General features: G+C 40.3%; 1 protein-coding gene across 1 annotated transcript in view; it reads right to left on the reverse strand.

Moving 5' to 3' along the window:
• The window catches only part of LOC136874302 (visual pigment-like receptor peropsin), a 70,923-nt gene extending 51,399 nt beyond the window's left edge, over positions 1 to 19,524 (reverse strand). Inside the window, exon 1 of the mRNA XM_067147948.2 lies at positions 19,432 to 19,524. Coding sequence (XP_067004049.1) covers positions 19,432 to 19,516 — 85 coding nt within the window. The 5' untranslated portion in view covers positions 19,517 to 19,524. The remainder of the gene's footprint in view (positions 1 to 19,431) is intronic.
• Between the last annotated feature and the right edge of the window lie 8,155 nt (positions 19,525 to 27,679).

The following is a 27,679-nucleotide window of genomic DNA, read 5'->3' on the forward strand; positions in this document are numbered from 1 at the left end:
ACCAACTAGGACTAGAATTAACTTATTTATTGAATCTTTCTACACATTGTTACACTCATTCCTTGTGATGCAGTTATGATGTTTTGTAACTAAAGAATATACCGCATTTGTATTAGTAATTTTGTCCACATATACATTAGAAATATTTTTTACTTTAATAAAACCCGTTTAGAATAAAGGCCATGTCTTATAAGATGATTACATATGCCATGCAGTATGGTTGCCTTGATGTATCGACGTACAGAAAAATTACTTACGTTCCCTTCATCACAGTACAACAACCATAAGGTAACAACGTGTTTATTGTACTTTTCAGCTGTGTTGAAATTCTGTGTATGAGATATGTACTATCTTCAATGGCCCTGTTTATTGCTCCTTTCTATTCTACATTTTTGCCTGGTTCTTTTAACTACTCCTCTTCCAAGACCATGATTGTCAGAGACAGCAGTGGCTTATATCTTTTCCAACTGCCCATCTTATTTATAGTCACATTCTGGCAGGATCAATACCAGTTACTTCCCATAAAATATCACCGACTTTGAAATGTCTGTGGCATACCTGTAAAATAATGTATCACCGTGAGCGAAATTCGTGCATTTACAGAGTGAATCGGCCTACACCAGCAGCTCCTATAGGTGGTATGTTTTAATGCGTATAATAATAATAATAATAATAATAATAATAATAATAATAATAATAATAATAATAATAATAATACCGTTGAAATAATGTATCCCATGACTGTGATCTAACATAACCTTATATCATTGAAGAGTAAATATGCCTACATATCACCAGCTGTTGCGTGTAGTTTAATACGTCATAGGCCTATACTCATTATGATTGTGTGAGAATATAATAATAATAGTTACTCACCATTGAGTTATTAGTAAATCTGTAGTCTTGTCTTGGAATTGCACGTAAACATATCTGCCGCATAACCTCGTCTTGCGTAAACTTAATGCATGCACTTCGTTATCACTGCCGGAATTCTCCTTAAAGTTGAGTACGCAACACATCAGTACCATTACGTACAACGGTATTAACAATTGGCACCATTAAGCGAATTAAAACTCTTCTAATTTCAGCGTTACATGGCCAAACGCATTGCTGTGTTATTACTGAAAAGGTTCAAGCTTGCCTCCCGATTTTGACGTCACAGTATATTCCCAGAACAGTTGTGAGGCCTTATATATCTAGGAGGTGTTGATTGAACCAGCACCTCCTAGATAATAAGGCCTAACAACAGCGTAGTGACGTCACGCTACGGAGGCGATGGCAATGCAGAGAAACGCGGAACATGGTTAAACACAGACTTGATTTTAATATTTTTTACCAATGGAATAATTTATTTACTAACAAATAGCGTTTAAATTTGAAGGATATTGAATTATACTGTCGTTATTACCGTATTTTAGTGACTCTACCATTAAAGATAAACGGCAAACAGTTGTAAAACACGACAGAATCTTGCAATGTTAACTTACTTAGGCCGAATTGCTAACATCACAACAGAATGTTACAAACATATTTCAATTTAAATAGGCATTACGTGATCTTAAAAGAAAACTAGCACGTATAATATTAGCATAGGCCTAACATCTATGCTGATGTAGCATCACTGGCAGTATTTGCACATGAGCCTACAATGTTTCCTCCCTTGAAGTTCATGTATGGTTTAATGAGAATTTCACCTATCATCGATGTTACCAATTTGCCATTCTTTTCAAAAACCTTTATGTATACCAGAAAGTATGTAAGTTTCTAACCTAATATTGGACTACCATTCGGACTGGAGCCTACTCTTTTAAAAGTATTGACATATTGTGGCAAGATTAAATTGCTACTGTCTCATAAATTTGTAAAAATCGCACGGCGCAACAGCCCTGAAGGGCTTGGCCTTGATCCTGCTCAGCCCGAAGGCCTGCAGATTACGAGGTGTCTTGGGTTCCGCAGGACGGATCCTTTCAGCCGTTATTCTTGGCTTTCTAGACCTGGGCCGCTATCTCACCGTCAGATAGCTCGCAAATGTAAACACGCAGGCTGAGTGGACCTCAAACCAGCCCTCAGATCTAGGTAAAAATCCCTGACTTGGCCTGGAATCGAACCGGGGCCTCCGGGTAAGAGGCAGGCATTATATCCCCTCACCACGGGGTCGGGAATAAATTTGTAAACATGAGGAGATATCAGACAGAAGGTTGAACAAATAACAAGAAAATCATACACATATTCCTTTATGAACTAAGAAATGTTTTAACTATGGCTATTAAATTAACTGTGGGGACATCATCCTCGGTGTCCAATTCACCAACTAGGACTAGAATTAACTTATTTATTGAATCTTTCTACACATTGTTACACTCATTCCTTGTGATGCAGTTATGATGTTTTGTAACTAAAGAATATACCGCATTTGTATTAGTAATTTTGTCCACATATACATTAGAAATATTTTTTACTTTAATAAAACCCGTTTAGAATAAAGGCCATGTCTTATAAGATGATTACATATGCCATGCAGTATGGTTGCCTTGATGTATCGACGTACAGAAAAATTACTTACGTTCCCTTCATCACAGTACAACAACCATAAGGTAACAACGTGTTTATTGTACTTTTCAGCTGTGTTGAAATTCTGTGTATGAGATATGTACTATCTTCAATGGCCCTGTTTATTGCTCCTTTCTATTCTACATTTTTGCCTGGTTCTTTTAACTACTCCTCTTCCAAGACCATGATTGTCAGAGACAGCAGTGGCTTATATCTTTTCCAACTGCCCATCTTATTTATAGTCACATTCTGGCAGGATCAATACCAGTTACTTCCCATAAAATATCACCGACTTTGAAATGTCTGTGGCATACCTGTAAAATAATGTATCACCGTGAGCGAAATTCGTGCATTTACAGAGTGAATCGGCCTACACCAGCAGCTCCTATAGGTGGTATGTTTTAATGCGTATAATAATAATAATAATAATAATAATAATAATAATAATAATAATAATAATAATAATAATAATAATAATAATACCGTTGAAATAATGTATCCCATGACTGTGATCTAACATAACCTTATATCATTGAAGAGTAAATATGCCTACATATCACCAGCTGTTGCGTGTAGTTTAATACGTCATAGGCCTATACTCATTATGATTGTGTGAGAATATAATAATAATAGTTACTCACCATTGAGTTATTAGTAAATCTGTAGTCTTGTCTTGGAATTGCACGTAAACATATCTGCCGCATAACCTCGTCTTGCGTAAACTTAATGCATGCACTTCGTTATCACTGCCGGAATTCTCCTTAAAGTTGAGTACGCAACACATCAGTACCATTACGTACAACGGTATTAACAATTGGCACCATTAAGCGAATTAAAACTCTTCTAATTTCAGCGTTACATGGCCAAACGCATTGCTGTGTTATTACTGAAAAGGTTCAAGCTTGCCTCCCGATTTTGACGTCACAGTATATTCCCAGAACAGTTGTGAGGCCTTATATATCTAGGAGGTGTTGATTGAACCAGCACCTCCTAGATAATAAGGCCTAACAACAGCGTAGTGACGTCACGCTACGGAGGCGATGGCAATGCAGAGAAACGCGGAACATGGTTAAACACAGACTTGATTTTAATATTTTTTACCAATGGAATAATTTATTTACTAACAAATAGCGTTTAAATTTGAAGGATATTGAATTATACTGTCGTTATTACCGTATTTTAGTGACTCTACCATTAAAGATAAACGGCAAACAGTTGTAAAACACGACAGAATCTTGCAATGTTAACTTACTTAGGCCGAATTGCTAACATCACAACAGAATGTTACAAACATATTTCAATTTAAATAGGCATTACGTGATCTTAAAAGAAAACTAGCACGTATAATATTAGCATAGGCCTAACATCTATGCTGATGTAGCATCACTGGCAGTATTTGCACATGAGCCTACAATGTTTCCTCCCTTGAAGTTCATGTATGGTTTAATGAGAATTTCACCTATCATCGATGTTACCAATTTGTCATTCTTTTCGAAACCTTTATGTATTCCAGAAAGTATGTAAGTTTCTAACCTAATATTGGACTACCATTCGGACTGGAGCCTACTCTTTTAAAAGTATTGACATATTGTGGCAACATTAAATTGCTACTGTCTCATAAATTTGTAAAAATCGCACGGTGCAACAGCCCTGAAGGGCTTGGCCTTGATCCTGCTCAGCCCGAAGGCCTGCAGATTACGAGGTGTCTTGGGTTCCACAGGACGAATCCTTTCAGCCGTTATTCTTGGCTTTCTAGACCTGGGCCGCTATCTCACCGTCAGATAGCTCGCAAATGTAAACACGCAGGCTGAGTGGACCTCAAACCAGCCCTCAGATCTAGGTAAAAATCCCTGACTTGGCCTGGAATCGAACCGGGGCCTCCGGGTAAGAGGCAGGCATTATATCCCCTCACTACGGGGTCGGCCATAAATTTGTAAACATGAGGAGATATCAGACAGAAGGTTGAACAAATAACAAGAAAATCATACACATACTCCTTTATGAACTAACTATGACTATTAAATTAACTGTGGAGACATCATCCTCGGTGTTCAATTCACCAACTACGACTAGAATTAACTTATTTCTTGAATCTTTCTACACATTGTTACACTCATTCCTTGTGATGCAGCTATGATGTTTTGTAACTAAAGAATATACCGCATTTGTATTAGTAATTTTGTCCACATATACATTAGAAATATTTTTTACTTTAATAAAACCCGTTTAGAATAAAGGCCATGTCTTATAAGATGATTACATATGCCATAGAGTATGGTTGCCTTGATGTATCGACGTACAGAAAAATTACTTACGTTCCCTTCATCACAGTACAACAACCATCAGGTAACAACGTGTTTATTGTACTTTTCAGCTGTGTTGAAATTCTGTGTATGAGATATGTACTATCTTCAATGGCCCTGTTTATTGCTCCTTTCTATTCTACATTTTTGCCTGGTTCTTTTAACTACTCCTCTTCCAAGACCATGATTGTCAGAGACAACAGTGGCTTATATCTTTTCCAACTGCCCATCTTATTTATAGTCACATTCTGGCAGGACCAGTACCAGTTACTTCCCATAAAATATCACCGACTTTGAAATGTCTGTGGCATACCTGTAAAATAATGTATCACCGTGAGCGAAATTCGTGCATTTACAGAGTGAATCGGCTTACACCAGCAGCTCCTGTAGGTGGTATGTTTTAATGCGTATAATAGTAATAATAATAATAATAATAATAATAATAATAATAATAATAATAATAATAATAATAATAATAATAATAATAATAATACCGTTGAAATAATGTATCCCATGATTGTGATCTAACATAACCTTATATCATTGAAGAGTAAATATGCCTACATATCACCAGCTGTTGCGTGTAGTTAAATACGTCATAGGCCTATACTCATTATGATTGTGTGAGAATGTAAAAATAATAGTTACTCACCATTGAGTTATTAGTAAATCTGTAGTCTTGTCTTGGAATTGCACGTAAACATATCTGCCGCATAACCTCGTCTTGCGTAAACTTAATGCATGCACTTCGTTATCACTGCCGGAATTCTCCTTAAAGTTGAGTACGCAACACATCAGTACCATTACGTACAACGGTATTAACAATTGGCACCATTAAACGAATTAAAACTCTTCTAATTTCAGCGTTACATGGCCAAACTCATTGCTGTGTTATTACTGAAAAGGTTCAAGCTTGCCTCCCGATTTTGACGTCACAGTATATTCCCAGAACAGTTGTGAGGCCTTATATATCTAGGAGGTGTTGATTGAACTCGTCCGTAGGTTATGAGGAGCTCTGACTTGTAAATATTATTAAGTAACTGTGTGGTATTTTAACGTAGTCGTGAAGTTGGGAACGCGATATATTATTATGGAGGCTACGGTGTTAATATTAAATGGATGTTGTAATAAGAATATGATTATGGTAATTGGATGAAAGTTTCGAGTTATATACATATATAGTGATATGAGATGGTTTTACGCGATGCAGGACCATCGTGTACCTGCAAGTTAAGTCATGCCACACTACAAGTTTATTTTATGATTACCGAGCTCGATAGCTGCAGTCGCTTAAGTGCGGCCAGTATCCAGTATTCGGGAGATAGTAGGTTCGAACCCCACTGTCGGCAGCCCTGAAAATGGTTTTCCGTGGTTTCCCATTTTCACACCAGGCAAATGCTGGGGCTGTACCTTAATTAAGGCCACGGCCGCTTCCTTCCCACTCCTAGCCCTTTCCTGTCCCATCGTCGCCGTAAGACCTATCTGTGTCGGTGCGACGTAAAACAACTAGCAAAAAAAAAATATATTTTATGATTTATTTGCGTAAGAGTGCCCACACCGCTGGAGCTACACAAGCCAAGGTACGAACTGGATTTTCTATTATAGATGTATGATCGTGACGTAATCGTATGTCAGTGTAGATGATTTATAATGAACATTAGAATACTACGATACTTTGAATAGCTGTAGTTAACCAGATACATTACGACACCGACGTATATGAGATTATGTTTCTAAACCTCGCGGCATAGCGCTTCATAGTAACTGCATAAGAGAAAAGTAGCTTGCATTGTAGTTGAATGTTATTGGAAGATAACTATAGAAAGGGACATTGAACCTAAAAGGACATGTGTAAGACAGCCAAAGATTATGTTGAAATTAGATAGATAGCTAGATCGATTAATATTTCTCCGTTTGATCGTACATTTTTTTAACGAACTTCAGCTAGGGAAAGGCTAGAGTAGGAGCCGTATTTAACTGGCATTAGGAAGGAATGCCTTAGTTCGTAAGTAGTTTCCATGCACAACGAGATCGATGCAACAAAATCATGACTTCGGATTTTACTCAAAAATAGCTTAATTTACTTAGATCTATTTTCGATTTCTTTTAATATATTCAGATCTACTTAAATGTTTTCCAATTTATTCAGACTTAACTTGTTAGTGTATTTGAGATGCATTTCGGCTGGATATTGTATCCAAGTGAGACTGGTTTAATCAGACTAAAAAAGAGTGAACTATCGGAACAAGTTAATTGTGTCGATGTTATACTTACATTCCAATTGCGAGGTGGACCTCAAATGTGTCCAGTGATCTATTGTAAATGTGTAAATATTTAACTTCTACTTCACAAAGGAACTGATCATTTTAATAATTTAAAATACTGAATATTATTTTTCATTTTATTTTGCGAGCCAGCGCTGACTCATTTTCACACTTATTTTCAGTCGATTTTTTTAAATAACGCGTCACTTTATATGGTAATTTAATGATTTAATATTTTATTAATAAATATCTTGTTATTTTTCTATAATGGCTGGTGTCATGAATTCTTTAATTACTGTCTAGTTTGTAAGTTAACTAATGGCTAAGAAAGGAACCGTGTAATTAAGTGTTCATTTAACCATGGTAAGTTTTCTCGAAGTCAATACTCTGATAAGGTTGTCGGCAATGATTATTATTATATCGTGAGTAACGATAGGTGTCACCCGTGAGTTGGAATTCTCTTGAACTCACGTAAAGCGAATTCTACAGTAAGATTACATGTCTTACTTGCAACAAGAAAACCCTGAGGTATCCGCTGAGCGACTCCATTTCGTCAAACTAGGCTGCCCAACGACGAGTAAAAAAATGGAGGTATCGGGTAAAGAATGTTAATCCGTCTGCGGTTACAATATTCAATAATTAACTTCAGATATCACATAACAGAACGAAGGCAAGTGGAATGTTTTCATCATAGAAATCTAATGCTAGATCCTGTACTGAGCGACATTCTTCATCAAACAGAAATGATTAACATTCTAGTGTATTCATCCATATTTTCTTTCTAAATGAAGTTCATTTTCAAAATAGTTTCAGGCTGTTACGATATATAATTTATATTAATTCAGTGATTGAGCTTTTGTGTTGTATCTAAAGGAACACAATATCTTGAACACCGAGCAAGTGATCACGCGGTTACGGTCAAGCTGTTATCAGTTTACATTCAGGAGATAGCGGGTTTGAACCCCACTGTCGGCAGCCCTGAAGATGGTATTCCGCAGTTTCCCATTTTTACACCAGGCAAAAGCTGGGTTGTACCTTAATTAAGGATATGGTCGCTTCTTTCCCATCGTCTCCATAAGACCTATCTGTGTCGGTACGACGTAACGCAAATTCTAAAAAAAAGGAAAAACTTTAAAGTAATGAAAGTAATGAACAGTCGTTCATTTTCAATAAATATATTTATCCTATGCCGCACGATGCGTTCCATGTGCAATCAGACACACGAAAAGAGTATTTTTAATTTCTTAGTCTTAGAAAAATAAAGTGGTTGGAAATATTCATTTCAGTGCAATATCAGCTTTCTCTGTCAACAGTCTTCATTATATTACATACATACATCTTCATTATAGACCACAGATGCTCACGCTGGGAATTTCGTCCCGCGGGAACACAACGCTGTAAGCGGGAGGGCAGGAAGACGATATGCTACTCAGACACAGTGACGTTGTTGTTACGTCACAGGCCGTGAAGGTTGAGCGAAGTTCGCCCAGTCACTCTCGATCACTGAAGCAATACCAGACTTTGAAGTGGAGGCAGAAAATAATGAAACAAAGAGGGCAAATATCTACGTTAATTTCAATTTACGTTGTGAGAAATAAGTTATTTACATTCATTGCAGTTTATGTATTATGACCGGGTACAACAAAGAGTCAGGCAAACAACCTCAAATATTTTTGTAATGTACGTAATGAATGACAATTTTCAGTATTATGTTGAAAAGGTCACTTTTCTTGCGATTATAGTGTTTTTTTTTAAATTGTACCCCAATAAACATTTCACTGAGTAGTGAAGGAGTGGTTCATAATCACAATCGATCGACACTGCTTCACTTCCCTGATAAGTGCGTTCGCTCTCTCGCTTCACTGTGACGTATGCTTGCTACGTAAGCTGCCGGGATTTACGTCAGGCCAGCCCGGCCGCACGGGGCTAGCCGCAACGAGCGCCCAGCTCTTTTATAGACCGTTATGCCTTTCAGCGTTCAGTCTGCAAGTCTCTGTGAATTAACTAAATGCCTCCGCAATCCTATATTTGTAACCAGCTCTGTAGTCCTGATCAGTTCCAAAGCTCTTATTTTTAAATCGTTAGAAACTGAGTCCAACCATCGTCGTCTTGGTCTCCCTCTACTTCTCTGACCCTCCATGACCGAATGCTTTATTCTCCTAAGTAACCTATCCTCCTCTATTCACCCCTCATGAAACCCACCACCGAAACCGGTTTTTACGTACAGCTCTATCCATCGAGTTCATCCCTAACTTAGCCTTTATCTCCTCATTCCGATTGCCCTCCTGCCGTTGTTCCCGCCTGATTTTACCATGCGATCATTCACGCTACTTTCATGTCAGTTACTTCCGACTTATGAACAAGATATCCTGAGCCCACCTAGCTTTCACTCCCGTAAAGCAAAGTTGATGTCAAAACAGACCAATGTAAAAGTTTCGTCCTAAAGCTGACTTCTTTCTTACAGAATATTTGAGGGTGACAGAATAACACACACGGTATTCCCTCTCTGTCATAAGGGGCGAATAAAAGGGGCCTCAGGGGCTCTTAATTTGGGAGCGTGGGCTGGCAACCTCGGGGTCCTTAGCCTTCAGTTATTTGTGCCAGGCTCCTCACTTTCATCTATACTATCCGACCACCCTTGGTCAACACTCTTGTTCTTTTCCGACCCCGACGGTTTCAGAGCATTCGAGGCCTCGGAAGTCTTCCATTTTCACGCCCTGCGTGGCCCTTGTCCTACTTTGGTCGATATCTTCATTTTTCGAAGTGTCGGACCCCTTCCATTGTTATCTCTCATTAGTGTTTTACAGAGGATTGTTGCCCAGTTGTACTTCCTCTTAAAACAAAAATCACCGCCGCCACCACCACTTACAGAATACTGTTGATCATAATTCGAGCTCACTGCATTAGCTTTACTGCACCGTGGTTCAATCTCATTTACTGTAGATCCTGGGAGAATACACATTCTTAATACTTGAAGTAATCTACCTGTTCCAGTTTTGTGTTCCCAACTTGACATTTAATACTCTTAGGTTTCTTCCTACTGACGTCACTTTATTCTTGGAAATGTTCATTTACACCTAGTTACAAGTTCCACGATATTAGTTTACAGGCTTTCAGCACAGTATGCCATTAAGACAAAGTCGTCGACATAGGCCAAAACTACTTACTACATTTCCACCTACCTGAATCTCTCCCTGCTACTTTAGTAGGTGATCCATATAAGTTATAAACAACAAAGACGAAAGATCGCAACCTTGTCTAACCTCTGTAAGTACCTTAAACCAATAATTCATTCCACCATCAATTCTCACTGCAGCCCAATTGTCAACATAAATACTTTTGATTGCTTTTAATAATCTACTCTCAATCCTACATTTCGTAGATCTAGACAAGGCGTATAACAGAGAACCGAGGGAAAAAAGATTTTTACTGTATTTCATCCAACTTAATCTCAACCACTGATCGCACCCTCCTTTGCAGAATGCATGAACACCTTAGTTCGTATAGTGAACAAAGAAATGCCTCTATATTTAATGCAATCCTTCCTGTTCCCTTTCTTATGTGTAGATGCAGTTACTACATTCGTCCAACTAGAAGGAACCTTACTAACATTCCATGCTGATCCTATTACTCTGCGAAGCCATTTCGTATCTACCTTCCCACTATGTTCCACTATTGTTATAAAGCAGCAGGAATATTGATGAAATGAGAAATTACACCATTCTTTCCACTTCTCCAATTTCAATGCCATCGTTGTTTTCTTCCCGGGGACTCGATTATTTGCGACTTAACGGCAATATTTATTTTTCACCTACATTGAGAGGATTTTTCAAAATAGACCTTCTATCTGTCCTGTGATTCTATGAGCTCACCTGGATTTTCCTAGAGAACATTAATTTCCTTTCCCCTCTCTTTCGAAGATTCTTTATTGAAAATGAAAATCCTCAGTCATTCGACCGGGAGAGGAATGTAATGAATGAAGCCGCATCTAGGGGCGAGGATAGAAATTATGCCGGCTGCCAAAGCCTGTCACACTTCTCAGGATTGATGATTAATGACTGACAGATGAACTGAAATTAAATTAAATTAAATAATACTGGAGAGTGTTGCGGGAATGAAAGATAACACCGGAGTACCCGGTGAAAAACCTGTCCCGCTTCCGCTTTGTCCAACACAAATCTCACATTGAGTAACCGAGATTTGAACCACGGAACCCAGCGGTGAGAGACCAACGTGCTTCCGCCTGAGCCACGGAGGCTCCAGTTCAAAGGTTCTTCATTATTGGCCAGAAAGTTTTCCCTAGTATTTTATCTAGCCTTTCCAGGTTATTACCAAATTCTTCCCATCACTACCTCTTGGATTCAACAATTCTTTCTTTTTCGCTCTCTTTCTTTCATCTATGTCTGTATCAGTCCTTGTTTGGGGCCATTTCTGATACGCCTTCTTTTTTACGTGTACTTGCTGCCCTCAGTTCATCATTCCACCTAGATGTTCGCTTTTCCCATCCGTACACACAATTGTCCAAAGGCATTCCGTTGCTGTTTTTACTACAGCATCCCTGTTTGACATCCATTCTCTTTCTGTACCCTGAACTGCTTACTGTCCATTGTTTGGAACATTTTATTAATCATATCCATGTACTTTTCCTGCCTCGTCCTGGAGGTACCCTACCATTATTCGTCTGCAAATAGATTTAACTTTATTCCACAACAGAAATACTTAATTCACTACGGATCAGATAGTGGTCTGCATGATAAAATAATCCCCGCATTACCCACACATTACCCTAACTGATTTCCTGAATTCAAATTCGGTTATGATATAGTGTATTATGGATTTTGTGCCCCTATCCTCCCATGTGTAGCCGTGAACAGGCTTATGCTTGGAGTATGTTCGTAACTGCTAATCCCACACTAGCACAGAAGTAAAGTACAGTAAACGCTTCCCATTCCTATTATCTCCCATGTCTTCCCCACATTTAGCCATCACCCTGTCATATCCTTCAGTTCTATTACCTACTCTCATATTGATATCACCCTTTAGCACTACCCCACTATATTTCGATTTTTACTTAGGGATGAACCGTGTTATTGTTATGTGTACCTTCCGGACAGTTTGTCGACGTTTCGAAAACACAAAACGGTTCAACCCGGATAACTCAACAGACCACGTAAACTTCATGTTCTACCCTTGCTGTTGACCCTGACTGCGATGTCACCAAATACAGTAGAGACAATACGCGACACTTCCGGATTTAGCTTGTTAAAATGGAAGACAATTCGCAAGTGGCGCTCCTAGTGGCGTGACCTGAAAGTTCGCGCTAAATTCAAATATCATTGGAAATGTATGTACGGAAATGGATAAATAAATTACGTCTAGAAAGAAAGTGTTGCTAAAATATTAACTTCAAAGTTGCTAAAGTAATTCTGGATACATGAATGAAGAATTATTTAACAGGTTATTATTTAAAGACTGAAATTAGACACATAATCAAGATGTGAATTGGACTGTTGCGAAAGGGCTTGATCTTTCATTTATGCATTACTTTTTTAGCTTTAGCATACCTGCCTGAACTCTCACCGCTAGATTTGTCTTTTTCCTCATTTAAAAGCAGTACATCACATTAGGACACTTGTCAATAAAAATATAGGCACATTCCTTACACAAATGATTCAATGAATTTACATTTGCTATTTGCTTTACGTCGCACCGACACAGATAGGTCTTATGGCGACGATGGGACAGGAAAGGGCTAGAAGTGGGAAGGAAGCAGCCATGGCCTAAATTAAGGTACAACCCCAGCATTTTCCTGGTGTGAAAATGGGAAACCACGGAAAGCCATTTTCAGGGCTGCCGACAGTGGAGTTCGAACCTACTATCTCCCGAATACTGCATACTGGCCGCACTTAAGCGACTGCAGCTATCGATCTCGGTGAATTTACATTTAAGAGCTGGACAATTTTCCTGTTTAAGTTGAAGCGTACTAACAGAATCTATAAATTTAGCCGCAAAAACATTCAACATTTCCCTATAAGTAATACTTGCCATTACATTAGGGTAAAGCAAATTTGCATCATCATCACATTTCCTAAATCACTCATATTTTCTTCAGTGCTTGACAACGCATTACGGCATTCCAAATGGGGTAACTTGGAACACAACCAGCGACACGCATATGGATATGAATTTTCCTGAATTAAATCAAAACCCACAGATCACACCTACAACAACACATCGGTATTGAAGGTTAACTGCTGCACTAATACAGTAGAGTTAAAATATGGGTCGCGCAGGTCAGAAGTTTAGGAAGTAGGTCTTCTATAAAAATATCTTTGTAACTGGAAGAATATATATGCAAACACAGTATTTACTTACATTTTCTTGTCACGAGGGAAACGGAAGACCGCGAATCCTTCTGCACTTCATAGTTATTGTAGCCAAACGCAGCACACATCTTTCCACTCATACTGTCAGGAGATATAAAGGAATGACACACGCTACCATTTACTCATGTCAACTTAATGCAGACGCATAAATAACCCCAAAACCTTCACAAACAAATACACGTGCTCTTATGACAGAATCAGTAACTCTCAGGTCACTCCGCTAGACAGAGCTCTAATCGCTGTCGCTGGATCTCTCGCAGAGTGTCGCGTATTGTCTCTATTGTATTTGATGTCACTCAGGGCTTCATAAAACTTGTTGACGTCTTCTTCATCTGCGCTCTCACGAGGTAAATACACTGAGGAAGAATCGTAAACGCTGATTAGGGTAAACAAGGTTCGTGCACTTGGCCATGAGACAGTAGTCGTCCTAATTCCTCCAACTGTTGAATCTACCCAGATCATTAGCTCATTAACGTGCCTAATAGAAACTATGTTGGATGCAATTGTATTCCTGATGAGCAGTCCTGCCCCACACTTCCTTTTTTTAATACACATTATGAACAATTTTTAATGGCCTATCTCTTCCTCGCTATCTCCCCTTACCTGAATACCATTAACTCCTAGAACATCCAGACGCATTCTGTTTGCTGACTCAGTCAGTTATTCTTTCCTTCTTTCTTTCATAACCCCTATTAATATTGATAGCAAGCTGTGAGCTTGCATTCTGGAGATGGTGGGTTTAAATCCCACCGAGGCAGCCCTGAAGATGGCTTTCCGTTGTTTCAAATGTCCACACCAGGCAAATGCTGAGGCTGTACCTTAATTAAGGCCACGTCAGCTACCTTTCCAATCTTTCCCATCCTTGCGTCACCGAAAACATTTGATGTGTTAATGGAACGTTAAACTACTATAAAATAAAATTGATAGCTCACCTCCTTCCCTCGCCTGTCAAATGGAAGTCGGACTCCATTATTCCCATAGGTCCGAAGCTTGCTTGAAATATTCTGAGCTCAGCAAAATTTTGAGAAGCAGAATGCTACCGTACTTTTCATATAGTTCCAATGAGAATATTTCCTTTGAAGGGTTCCTGACCACTGATGGGTTTGGCCGCTTGAGCACGAGGTTGGCCATGACTCAGAATACGTCTGAGATGCCCACTACTGTTCCATAGCAACTGGCATCCCGACTCTCAGAAGTTAACCTTTTACGGAAATATTAGGAACAAAATATTAAATATAGGATTTTCATTTATTTGCAGTTGAAAACAAATACTATATGTAGAATACATTAATAACTGTATTTATTAAATTTTACTTACTTCCCCACATTTATAAATATTTTGGAAGTCATGACGGCTCCTTCTTCAAATGGGAGACAGACAGCATTACAAAACTTGGAGATAACTTACTCCTATTGTGTGGAAGTGAATTTATTTCGTTCCGTTTTCGAAGCTCACGCCTGAACTTTACGTAACCCTTCACGAAGAGCAATCTGTGCACTTCTGTGGACACGCGCTGCATTGCTGTCCGGTTGTTGAGTACGAACGTGCTGCATGTGGGAGATCAATCTCACCAAAGTAATACTTTATTACTTTTTTATTGTTATATTTTCACGGCTCCATAAATTTGACAACACAGTTATTTTCGACTGCTGAAACTACACGCGTTGATGTATTCAGATTATTTTTCGTTTGTGAAATAAAAGTAAAATGCACATGAAATTTGATATATTAATGATACTGTGAACAACCATATGACTTACATACCATTAATAAGCCTGTATTACAGTATATTTGTGAAAATAAAACTTATTCCATCCCTAAGGATAACTGAGATATGGGCCTCGGAAGACACGACAAATATTATTATAATCGGAGTAGTTGGCCGTGCGGTTAGGGGCGCGCAGCTGTGAGCTTGCATCCGGGAGATAGTGGGCCGATTGCAGAAACGGTATTTAGACTATGTTTACGGTTAGACAATGTCTAAGTATGGCTTTCGTATTGCAAAGACGTTATTTATTACTTAGACACTGTCTAAAACCGATGTTCAACCGGCCATGTTTAAACACTGTCGAGAACACTGTTTAACTTCAACTTGTAGGAGTGTATCACAATCAGAGGATATGTACCATGAAACATATGACACAGGGGACAGTCCGGTAACTGTCAACTTGACTACAATTCCTAGCAATCGATACATTTTATTATATTTGGATAATTTCCCTGGAAGTATAGGTCACTTCGACTACATCCATATCAGAATAACTTGTCCCGATCGTCAGAGGGCTGTCTCATACATCAGTCGGGAGGGATTCGGTTATTACATTTACTGCCAAGTAAATTGACACTAAGAAGTAAGTTGTGTGTGTGTATGTTTTTTTATTGCGCATAATCGTCGCGCTAATTCAGGTAGGTTTTTGGCAACTATGACATAGGAAAAGGCAAGGACTGGTCCATAATAACAGAAAATGGGCAAATGCTGTGGCCATAATAACAGCCCCAGTGTTTGCCTCATGTAAACATGGTGAACTTAAGGAAAACAATCTTCAGGGCTGCCGATGGTGCGTTTCGAACATACGATCTCTAGAATGCAAGCTACATCTATATGGTCCGTACAACTCTTTCGGTTACACAGTAATACAATTTCATCTACCCTTCGCAGAAGCGATTTAGTTTACACTCACCGTAACAACACTATAATTAAAGCTACACTTCCTCGTACGGTGGTGTGTCGCTTTAGGATTGATAATATTATGGGATTTTACTTCCATCGAAAACGATATTCTTATCCATGGGCAAGTCGTGCTCATGCTTAGGAAGACAATAGGTGACTAACAATGTGTGCACTCACCGACAAAATTTTTTTGGTTGCGACAAGCAAAGAGTTGCATGGAAGTTACTTCTATTTCCATTTTCGAACCAATATTGAAACTTTAAACGACGTCCAGCTAAACACAGGAGGAGCATTGTTTATGCAATGGAAGATCGTGCTCTACTTAAACGTTGGTTAGGTAGACGTTGTCTAAAGCTTAAAACTACGTCATCGTTTCTGTAATAGGTCCAGTGGGTTCGAACCCCACTGTTGGTAGCTCTGAAGATAGTTTTCTGTAGTTTCCGATTATCACACCAGGCAAATGCTGGGGCTGTACTTTAATCAGGGCCAAGACCACTTCCTTCCCACTCTTAGGCCTTTCCCATCCATTCGTCACCATAAGACCTATCAGTGTCGGTGTGACGTAAAACAAATTGTAAAAAAACTATTATACGATAAGTTTAACTTTTTTTTTCTCTGAGTTAATAAACTAATCTTTACATTATCTTGATTTTCAAGCTTTGACCTGGAATGTTTCATATGTGAGTCAGTGTAGTACGGCTGCTTCCGTAAAAGAGAATAGTCGTATATGCAGCGGAATGTTAAAATAGTCACTCGTCAGCCCTAAATACGATGTTTCGAGTTTTCCCACTTTCCACGCCATATTATTGCTAGGACTGTATCTCAGATGCGGCTAAGATCTATCTGTGCCGCCTCAACCCTAGCTCTTCCTCACCCTACCGGTGCTGAAAATTTGTAGGCATAAATGTGACGTTAGACCGCCTTTGTGGTGTAGTGGTTAGTGTGATTAGCTGCCACCCCCTGAGGTCCGGATTCGATTCCCGGCTCTGCCACGAAATTTAAAAAGTGGTACGAGGGCTGGAACGAGGTCCACTCAGCCTTGAGAGATCAAATGAGTAGAGGTGGGTTCGATTCCCACCTCAGTCATCCTGAAAGTGGTTTTCCGCGGTTTCCCACTTCTCGTCCAGACAAATGCCGGGATGGTACCTAACTTAAGGCCATGACCACTTCCTTCCCTCTTCCTTGTCTATCCCTTCCAATCACCCATCCTCCCACAAGACCCCTGTTCAACATAGCAGGTGAGGCCGCCTTGGCGAGATACTGACCATTCTCCCGAGTAGTATCCCCAGACCCAATGTCTCACGCTCCAGGACACTGCCCTTGAGGCGATAGAGGTGGGATCCCTCACTGAGTCCGAGGGAAAAACCAACCCTGGAGGGTAAACAGGTTAAGAAAGAAAGAAACAGAAATGTGACGTTAAATTACTACCAAATAAAATAATAAGAAACTACGTATGTTGATTAAGTTCAGCTCCTTAACTGAATGGTCAGCTTTCAGCTCAAAAATTTCTATTCCCAGACAGATTAGGTTTTCTGCCCGCATCTGGTTAATTCTTCCGAGCCGAGGACTGGATATTTGTAGGCTATTTGTCTTAATACACAACTTCAGTTATATACGAAACTCCACTCTACCAACCACCACAAAAATATGCAATAGTGAATACATCCTTCTGCATAGGGTTGGTGTCGGGAAGGACATCCGACCGTAAAACAGGACTTATTCCACATGTAGTGCCAATTTCAAATAATTGTGAAAAATTAATAATAATAATAATAATAATAATAATAATAATAATAATAATAATAATAATAATAATAATAATAATAATAATAATAATAGCTTAATAATAATAGCTTGTATTTATGGCTAACCCTTAGTCCTGTTTCCAATATTATTAATAATAATAATAATCCCAATAACTAAGATCTGGAGAAACTGCTGAATGGTATGGACATACTGTTGTCTTGGAGAAGGATTACAAGACGAAAATAAATAAAAACAAAACCAAGATAATGGAGTGCATTCGAATAAAATCGGGTGTTGAAGGAAATGTTAGGTAAGGAAATGAAGACTTCTTAAAAGGAAGTAGATGAATATTGCTAAATAACTAATGATGGCGAAAGTAAGCAGGACGTAAAATGCAGACTAGCACAAGCAAGAAAGACCGTTCTTAAGAAGAGAAATTTGCCCACTTCGGCATTGATATGGGAATTAGAAGGGCGTTTCCGAAGACTTTCGTCTGTAGCATGGCATTGTATGGAAGTGAACAAAATGGACAATAACTAGTTCAGAAAGTTGTAGAATAGAAGATTTTGAAATGTGGTGTTACAGAAGAATGCTGAATGTGAGAGGATATATCGAATCACGAATGAATAGACACTAAATAGAATTATTGAGAGAAGAACTATTTGGCTAAATTTGACCAGAAGAAGAGTTGCAATGATGGTACACATCATAGGACACCCAGGACTTCGTTCAGTTTTTGAGGGAAGTGTTGGTGGTAAAAAAGGTAGGGTTGTACAAAGGTATGAATATGACAAACAGATCAGAGCAGATTATGGATACAGCAAATAAGTAGAAATGAAAAGGTTAGCACATGATAGAGTAGCATGGAGCAAAAGGCAAAGCAAAGTCATCTCCGTACAGGCCATGAAGGCCCCTGGAGGAGGCTTCCATCATCCGTAACCTCGGCACTTGGTGGGGTAGAGTGGTTAGCTCTACGGCCGGCCGCCTTTGCCCCCGGGAATTAATCTGGTACCCGTTTTTGATGTAGGCTGAGTGAGTAGGCCATGCGCACCTCCAGAAGTGGAAATCTCGTTTCTTAAATTGTACGACTTCCTGACGGGGAATCGAACCCACATCCTTCCGGGTGAACCGAACACGCCTTTACAGCCTCGGCCAGGCAGCCCCTAGAGTAGCATGGAGAGCTGCATCGAACTAATCAACAAAAACAACAACAATCATTTTTACGGTTTTCAATGGCGTTGACGTGCAGGGATTTTTCCGCAGGATTCTTTTTTATGCCGGGAAATCTACCGACAAGAGGCAGGTGTATTTAAACACCTTCGAATTCGATCGTACTGAACCGGTAACGAAACCACGAACTTATACTCAAAAGACCAGCACTCTTATTATCCGAGCCACTCATGTTTAAGTGAGGTAGAGTGATGTCGTCAACAATCCAACCACTATCCTCACCGCCAAGTGTCTCAAAACACACTTTCTCATTATTGTAAATATAAACTAGTGCACTTACCCAGGACAATAAGGCCCGCTCCCAGACCCTTGCAGTACTCTGACTCCAGAGGCAACCAAGGACAGTCCCCTTGCATGTGATCCATGTTGTTACTTCAGGAGAATGGTACTGTACAGAGGAACGTCTTGTTGGGGGTATACTTGATACTCTCAGATCAAGTGCACGTGCACCAGCGCGAGACGGTGCGGTGTCTCCTTACACTAGGTGGAGAACATCTCTCTTCTCCTTGTTTTCAGTTTAGAGAATGTAATAACGCAGTTATAGAGGAAGGAATCCTCGCCACATAATAATAGCAGCCTGAAACCAATATATCATTGGCGATCATGTTGCAGTCAATTTAGCTTTTCGTCGCACCGACACAGCAAGGTCTTATGGCGAAGATGGGATGGGAAAGGGACAGGTGAAATGGGTTGACTATTACATTATTTTATTTACGAAAGATAAAGAGATCGCGGTAGCGACATATTCAAGTGCTGGACAACGAGAGGTATACCGTGGATGGCACAAAGGGAAGATATAGTATATATAGCAATGTACAAGCAGTCAGGAAAATACAAGGATACTAGGGGATGAACAAGAATTGGCAACTTCGGATGCATAAATTTGATGTATTGAAACAGTCTTTCTTTCTTTCTTAATCTGTTTACCCTCCAGGGTTGAATTTTCCCTCGGACTTAGGGAGGGATCCCACCTCTGCCGCCTCAAGGGCAGTGTTCTGGAGCGTGACACATTGGATCGGGGGATACAGCCGTGGAGAAGGACCAGTACCTCGCCCAGACTGCCTCACCTGCTATGCTGAACAGGGTCCTTGTTGCTGGGTGGAAATATTGTTCTTTTTTTTGCTAGTTGCTTTACGTTGCACCGACATAGAGAGGTCCTATGGCGACGGTGGGATAGAAAAGTGAGATAGGAAAGGACTAGGAGTGGGAAGGAAGCGACCGTGGCCTTAATTAAGGTACAGATACAGCATTTGCCTGGTGTGAAAATGGAAAACCACGGTAAACCATCTTCAGGGCTGCCGACAGTTGAGCTCGAACCCACTATCTCCCGGATGCAAACTCACAGCTGCGCGCTCCTAACCGCACGGCCAACTCGCCCGGTAAGAGAATATTGGAAGGGATAGGCAAGAAAGAGGGAAGGAAGCGACCGTGGCCTTAAGTTGTGTACCATCCCAGTATTTGGCTGAAGAGAAAGTGGGAAACCAAGGTAAAACACTTCGAGGATGGCTGAGGAGTGTATGAGTAAAACACTCGAGAGCATAGTCATGCGAAGTTTACAATACCTCATGGTCGAAGAATAAGTCCGATACTGGTGTGAATATGCTGTCCTTTCTCCAACAGCCGAAGAACGCCTCGAAGTGGCAGGCAAAGAGAGCTAGATATATAGGCAGTTGGAGAGGGGATGTAAAGGAGAAGTCACAACACACTGCACTAGAACAGCCATGAATGTAAAGTGTAGAATCTAGAACCGATGACGTCATCCAAGTTTGCCGCAGGTAATCGACTGACAGTAGTCCTGTAGCTATGGCAGTGTGCGGACGTCGAACGCCGGGAAGAAAGCAGCGGAACATGACGAATGTGGCGGAGGGGAGTTGACAATGTTACATAGGACTGGGAAGGAAGTGACCGTGGCCTTAATTAACTGCAAAATATTACACAAATTTGATAACATTTTCCTAAGTATTTGATATGTTTTCCTAAACCTGAAATTTCATAGATTGTTACGAATGTATGTTAAGCACATAAAACTTTGTTTAAATATCTTGAGTAGCTGTTAAGTCAAACTCCTTGGCGGAATGGTTAGCGTACTGGCTTACGGTTCAGAGAACGCCCAGTTCGATTCATGATGGGGCCGAAGATGTTCATTATGCATACTTAATTCCTCTGGCTCGCGGACTGGGTGTTGGTGAATATCTCAATGCATATATTCGTTTACATACAACACATCACACTACTAACCACCACAGAAAATGCAATATAGATTACATCACTGAACGTAGGTTTGGCGTCAAGAAGGGCATCCGACCGTAAAACTGAGCTTAATTCACATTAATGCTTACCCTAGGTGATTTTTTAAAGTCCAAGTAAAAGAGAGAAAGATTTGGTAGTTGTTGACGTAAACATTTGAAGTTTATTATATTTAAGTAAGCGAAAAAAGCCCTCTTTTCCTTAACGAATCTGTTTAGAATTGACTTTCATGATTGATTGTACAATAGATTTAAAATAGTATTATTGGGTTCTACAGACATGTCGTTGCCTTGCATGTAACAAAAATATGATCTGATTTTACAGGGAAATATTCTGCTATGTGGTTAAAAATTCAAAACATAAGCCAATTACAAATTATGAATCAAATTTGATAATAATCATATTGGTAAGAGCAACAAATTAAAGTTGTCCTTTTAATATTTGGATTTTGCACTGACGAGTTATGTGTAGACAGTCCGATTCGGCTGAATGGTCAGCGTGCTGGCCTTCGGTTCAGAGAGTCCCGGGTTCGATTTCAGGCCGGATCGGGGATTTCAATCGCTTCTGATTAATTCTTCTGTCTCGGGGATTGGGTGTTTGTGTTCGTCCCAACACTCTCCTCTTCATATTCACACAACACACTATACTACCAACCACCACAGAAACACGCAATAGTGATTACATCCCTCTATATAGGGTTGGCGTCAGAACGGGCATCCGGCCGTAAAACAGGGCCAAATCCACATGTGCTACGCAGTTCGCACCCACGACCCCACAAGTGTGAGAAAAGCGGTAGGAAAAGAAGAAGAAGAAGAGAGATATGTAGACAAGTGTAATTATATACGGCATGGCAGTGTTGGTTCAGTTTAAGCAACTCTATTGGATATTTTATTACGGAGTCTCCACTGAAAACCTTCCGGAGAATTCGTACAGCCACAACAAAATAATACACAATATTTCGGAAAAATTGCAGATACAAGGTCTTCATTCTTTAGCAATTCTACGTTACGCATTCAACATTTTGTTGTAATAGCATATGTATTTGCTGAGGAAAAAAGTATACTCTACTACATATATTATACCTAGCGTCCTTAATGAACAGCAGCAGACCTGTTTAGAAATTACTTTCCAGACTGATACTACAGTATAAGGGTCCACCAAAAAAGGGAGACCTCATTAGAAATGTCAAAGAAGAATTGTCTCAGACTGGTCATGAAACGGCAGCGAAACTTGTAGGTTCCATGCCAAGAAGGCTTCAGACCATAGTGGACGCAAAGAGAATGTTTACAAAGTACTGATGTAAAATCGGCGGAGACAGTCGTAAACTTTAAAGAACTGGAACATTCATCTTCTTCTTCTTCTTCTTCTTCTTCTTCTTCTTCTTCTTCTTCTTCTTCTTCTTCTTCTTCTTCTTCTTCTTCTACTCATACTACTACCACCGCCAATCCACCCATGTGGGGCGCAGGTGCCCTACCTGACGCCAAACTTATTTGGAGAGTTATATTTATTATTGCCTGTTTCTGTAGGGTTGATAATATGGTGTTTTGTCTCAATTTGAAGAGGAGAGTGTTAGAACGAACACAAACACCCAGTCCCCGAGCCACAAGAATTAACCAGTCGCGATTAAATTCCTCTACCCGGCCGGGAATGGAACCTGGAACCCTCTGAACCGAAGGCCTGAACGCTGACCATTCAGCCAAGGAGTCGGACAAAGGAGTGAAAATGTATAAAATAAAATATTTTTATTTCTTCATTTCTTTTATAATGCCATCATACATTTATATTTTCTTCACTTCTATACAGGTGGTCGGAAACAACGTGAACCTGGTGTACGAGCGTTAGAGTGTTGGTCACACTGATAAATAATTTGAAAAAAAGTAATTGCATATCTGGCGCCATTGTCATTTTTTCAGCTGCTGAAGTTAGCCAATCAGATCGCTTCGCGGGTGAATTCAAATGAGCTTTGTTAGTCGGTGTTGCTAAATCTGCACAGCTTGAGAGCCATGCCGCGAAATCAGCTTTAAATACAAAAGCACGGTAGGTTTCAGCCTGTGTCACCGTAGCATACGTGCTATGGAGCGGTTCTGTCAACTCGCAGCTCCGTGTTTAAATCCCGCCCATGACAAAGGCTTTGTTTCTTCGATTGGTGCCTCCAAGCCGGACTACAGTCACGTGCAAAAAAACTGCCTGTCTTTTGCGGCAAACCATTCATCGAGCCATTTTACAACTTCCTCGGAATGGCTTAAGTGCTGCTCTGTGTGCGCGTGCCCCATTGATGCGAAGAGGTGATAGTCAGATGGCGCCAGGTTGGGACAGTACGGCGGGTGTGGAAGGATGTCCCATCCAAGCGATTTCAAGATGTTTTTCACTGGTTTCGCTGTGTGAGATGGTGCATTGTCGTGTAACAAAATGACTTTGCCGTGTCTTCTGGACCATTCCGGTCGTCTTTCGATCAATGCGTGATTTAAATTAATCATTTTTTAGCGATAGTGTTAAGCATTAATGGTTTCGCCGAGCTTCAAGAGTCTTCGCACTTTTGTGGTCTACCAGAGCGCGCACTGTCTTTTACCTTGAAATCACCACGTTTAAACTGTCGAAATCATGTGTCACATGTTCTAATCCATGGAGCGTGTTTACCATACGTTTCTACCAGCAAACGATGACTTTCCACAGCCTTTTGATTAAATAAGAAAAGCAATGCGTTCCACAAATGTTCTTTTTCAGGCACATACGTCGACATGATCACTGAACGATACAACACAGGCGCTAGTGTTTGGCGGATTCAACTTGTGTGTGTCTGTAGGTTAATGTCAGACGAACAAACTGACGTATGTGTCAAATTCACATGCTGCGTACTGTTCACTGGCACCATCTCTTAGTGAAACCGGAAAAGACTTATGCATACACCTGGTATATCTAGACATGATATGTGCTTTTGGGCTTATGCCGTGTCAAGGAAACAGGATGAAACTCTTTACGTTTCGCAGAGAACTTTGCTCCTAGTCTTCAGAAGAAAATCTCGACTGTTCACGAGGAAATCTTCTACAATAATGAGGGTTTGAATTTAAAATTGTTTTATTGTTGGGCTGTAGTGGTTCGCTCGTTCGTCACCAGGTGGTTCGCTGTATGCTGGTACAACGCTCCAAGCGGGAGCTGATGACAACATTAAGCTCAAACTAAGATGTTCTATCACACTGTGTGTGTGTGAGGAGTAACAAAGAGGCATCAGACGAATCAGGGACGAAAGTGGTAGAAGAAATAAATAGAAACTGTTACGAAAATTCATTGGTTTACAGAGGTGTAAGAAGCTGCCGGGGTGAATGGGTGGACGAGGAATTGACCAGAGCATAAGTTAATTCACTAAATTTTGAAATGTTATTTCCTTCCTTCCTTCCTTCCTTCCTTCCTTCCTTCCTTCCTTCCTTCCTTCCTTCCTTCTTTTTTAATTTGATAGATATAACATTTGGAACAAGTAACAATCAAGAAATTCTAAATGATCTCGTCAGCGCCCACAACAACAGTGGACTAGAAGTTCGAACATCAGGTACAAAAACTTGATAGAATTATTAACACGATAACACGCAAGAAATGAGCATTATAGTTCTGAGACAGGTGCACTATTTTATAAGAGCATGTTTGCTCCACTAACTTACATAGCCTAGGAGTCTGAGCTCCAAAATTAATGAAGTCCAACCTCTCAGAGGCATAAGTTTTTATTAGCGCACTGACGACCTAAAGCTTGTTCTTAACTTAAGTATTTACACATCTTTGCCCTGATGTGGGCTTATTTATCGCTCGACAGTTTTTTACACACTGGTCTATACACAATTAAAAAATAAACAGGGGCAATGAATGTCTTTTTTTTTTTGCTAGGGGCTTTACGTCGCACCGACACAGATAGGTCTTATGGCGACGATGGGACAGGAAAGGCCTAGGAGTTGGAAGGAAACGGCCGTGGCCTTAATTAAGGTACAGCCCCAGCATTTGCCTGGTGTGAAAATGGGAAACCACGGAAAACCATCTTCAGGGCTGCCGATAGTGGGATTCGAACCTACTATCTCCCGGATGCAAGCTCACAGCCGCGCGCCTCTACGCAATGAATGTCCATTCTAAATGGCCTTAATGTAAAGAGAAAATGTTTAATATGATTGGCCATGAACAAAAGGTTAGAAGGTGAGACAGTTGCACTCCTTCTAGAATATTTTGAAAGCCTAAGTGGGCTTATGGCCCAAAGATACAGAGGCTAAGCCTATTCTACGCCGGGGCTACTAAATGAGAAACCTTAAATTCCAAAAGAGTGTTAAGAATTTTAGATGACTAGAAACTTTAGTCAGCCCACACCAATTTGAATGGGAATCAACAGAGGGTAATCACTCTTTGTTCCCTTAGTTTACATGTTTCCCTGTTGGTGTTTGAACAGAGTCCTTAGACTTTCCTTAAAAATGCATTTAAAACATTAAATTAGAACTTTACATGAATAAAATAAATTTTAAACCTTCCTCTCAAGGTATCTGTCGGAGCTGTCACATGTGTTAAGAAAATTCTGCCAATACCTTGAGTTGCTGGGCTTCTCAACGCGGATCTGCGGCCCCTGCCCCCGAAGAACACGCCGCACTCACTAAACTGGAGCAAAGATGATGACGACACAGTCCTAAGGTGCCCCTCTTTTATAGCATTTCGAGGGGAAGTTGCCGGAAAACTTTACAGATAGGCTGGATGCTTGCACATACCTCCAACTTTGCTTGTGCTTGTTGTTTTAAGGGGCCTAACGTCGAAGGTCATTGGCCCACCCCCAACTTTAATTGGCTAGAGAAAATATTCCCGAAATTCCTGATTGGTTGGTAATTATAAAAGAAGGAAGCAGTAGGAGTACTGACAACTTTGATACATGAACAACACAATCTTCAAAAAGTAAGCTTTAAAAATTCGACTTTCCCCTTAAAAGTCAATTGTCCCAACACCCTGTGTGTGAGGAACGCAGACGAAGATTACGCCCACGGTATCCCCTGCCTGTCGTAAGAGGCGACTAAAAGGGGCGACCAAGGGATGATCATGAGACTACTTGTAATTAGTACCACCCCGCGGGGAACACCATGGGTCGCTCTTACTTGCGCGTAGTACCACTAGGTTAGGTACAAAATAGGTTTGTGATTAGTAGCAACAGAGTGCGCTGTCGCCTTTTACAATACCTGTGATTAGTACTCACTATATGAGGAACACTACGGGATAGTACGAATCCCTGTAGTTAATACACTTATGTGATGAACACCATGGTTTGTGTTACCTGTAAATGGCGCCGCAATGTGCGAAACACCATAGGTATGGGTTACATGTGCGCATTTCATTACCTATGAGGTCCGACTCGTTGACTGAATGGTCAGCGTACTGGCCTTCGGTTCAGAGGGTCCCGGGTTCGATTCCCGGCCGGGTCGGGGATTTTAACCTTCATTGGTTAATTCCAATGGCCCGGGGGCTGGGTGTTTGTGCTGTCCCCAACATCCCTGCAACTCACACACCACACATAACACTATCCTCCACCACAATAACACGCAGCTACCTACACATGGCAGATGCCGCCCACCCTCATCGGAGGGTCTGCCTTACAAGGGCTGCACTCGGCTAGAAATAGCCATACGAAATTATTATATTATTACCTATGAGTAGTACCATAATGTGTGGAATACCACGAGTCTTTTTCTTTAATGCTATTTGTTCGGGGGCGTCGACGCATGTGGATCTCTTGCCCCTCACCGCGAGTATACGCTACTTTTGATTAGTACCGCAACATAACAAATGCCATAGTTCTACTTTCCTAGCGATAACTACCATTATGAGGGGCCGATAACACGGATTTTGGACCTCCTTTAGACTGCAAGCATCATCGATTCAGCATTGTGCTATAGAAACAGTCCCTTGGTCAGTAATACTATTGTTTTACGCCAGTTTGTGTGAATGTGAGGCATTGCGGGTCGGATCCACTGATTGTTTTAAATTCATATCCATCCATTCATTCTTCGTCCTCATGTTTTGAATTCTGATCAGTGGAGGATTTTGGACTTTTAATTTGTCATTACATTTCGTCTCATTTCGTACCATTAGGGGCCGATGACCTAGATGTTAGGTCCCTTTAAACAACAAGAATCGCCGTCATCATAATCCCACCAGAGGGGGCACTTAGACCGATGGTAGAGACATCTAACAGTTGCAAACCCAAGTATCTTGCATAACATTAGTTCAAGTTCAATTATATAGATGGCCTTATAGAAGGCGGGCAGTTTATG

Source organism: Anabrus simplex, chromosome 1 (genome assembly GCF_040414725.1).
Source record: "Anabrus simplex isolate iqAnaSimp1 chromosome 1, ASM4041472v1, whole genome shotgun sequence".
NCBI classification, from domain to species: domain Eukaryota; kingdom Metazoa; phylum Arthropoda; class Insecta; order Orthoptera; family Tettigoniidae; genus Anabrus; species Anabrus simplex.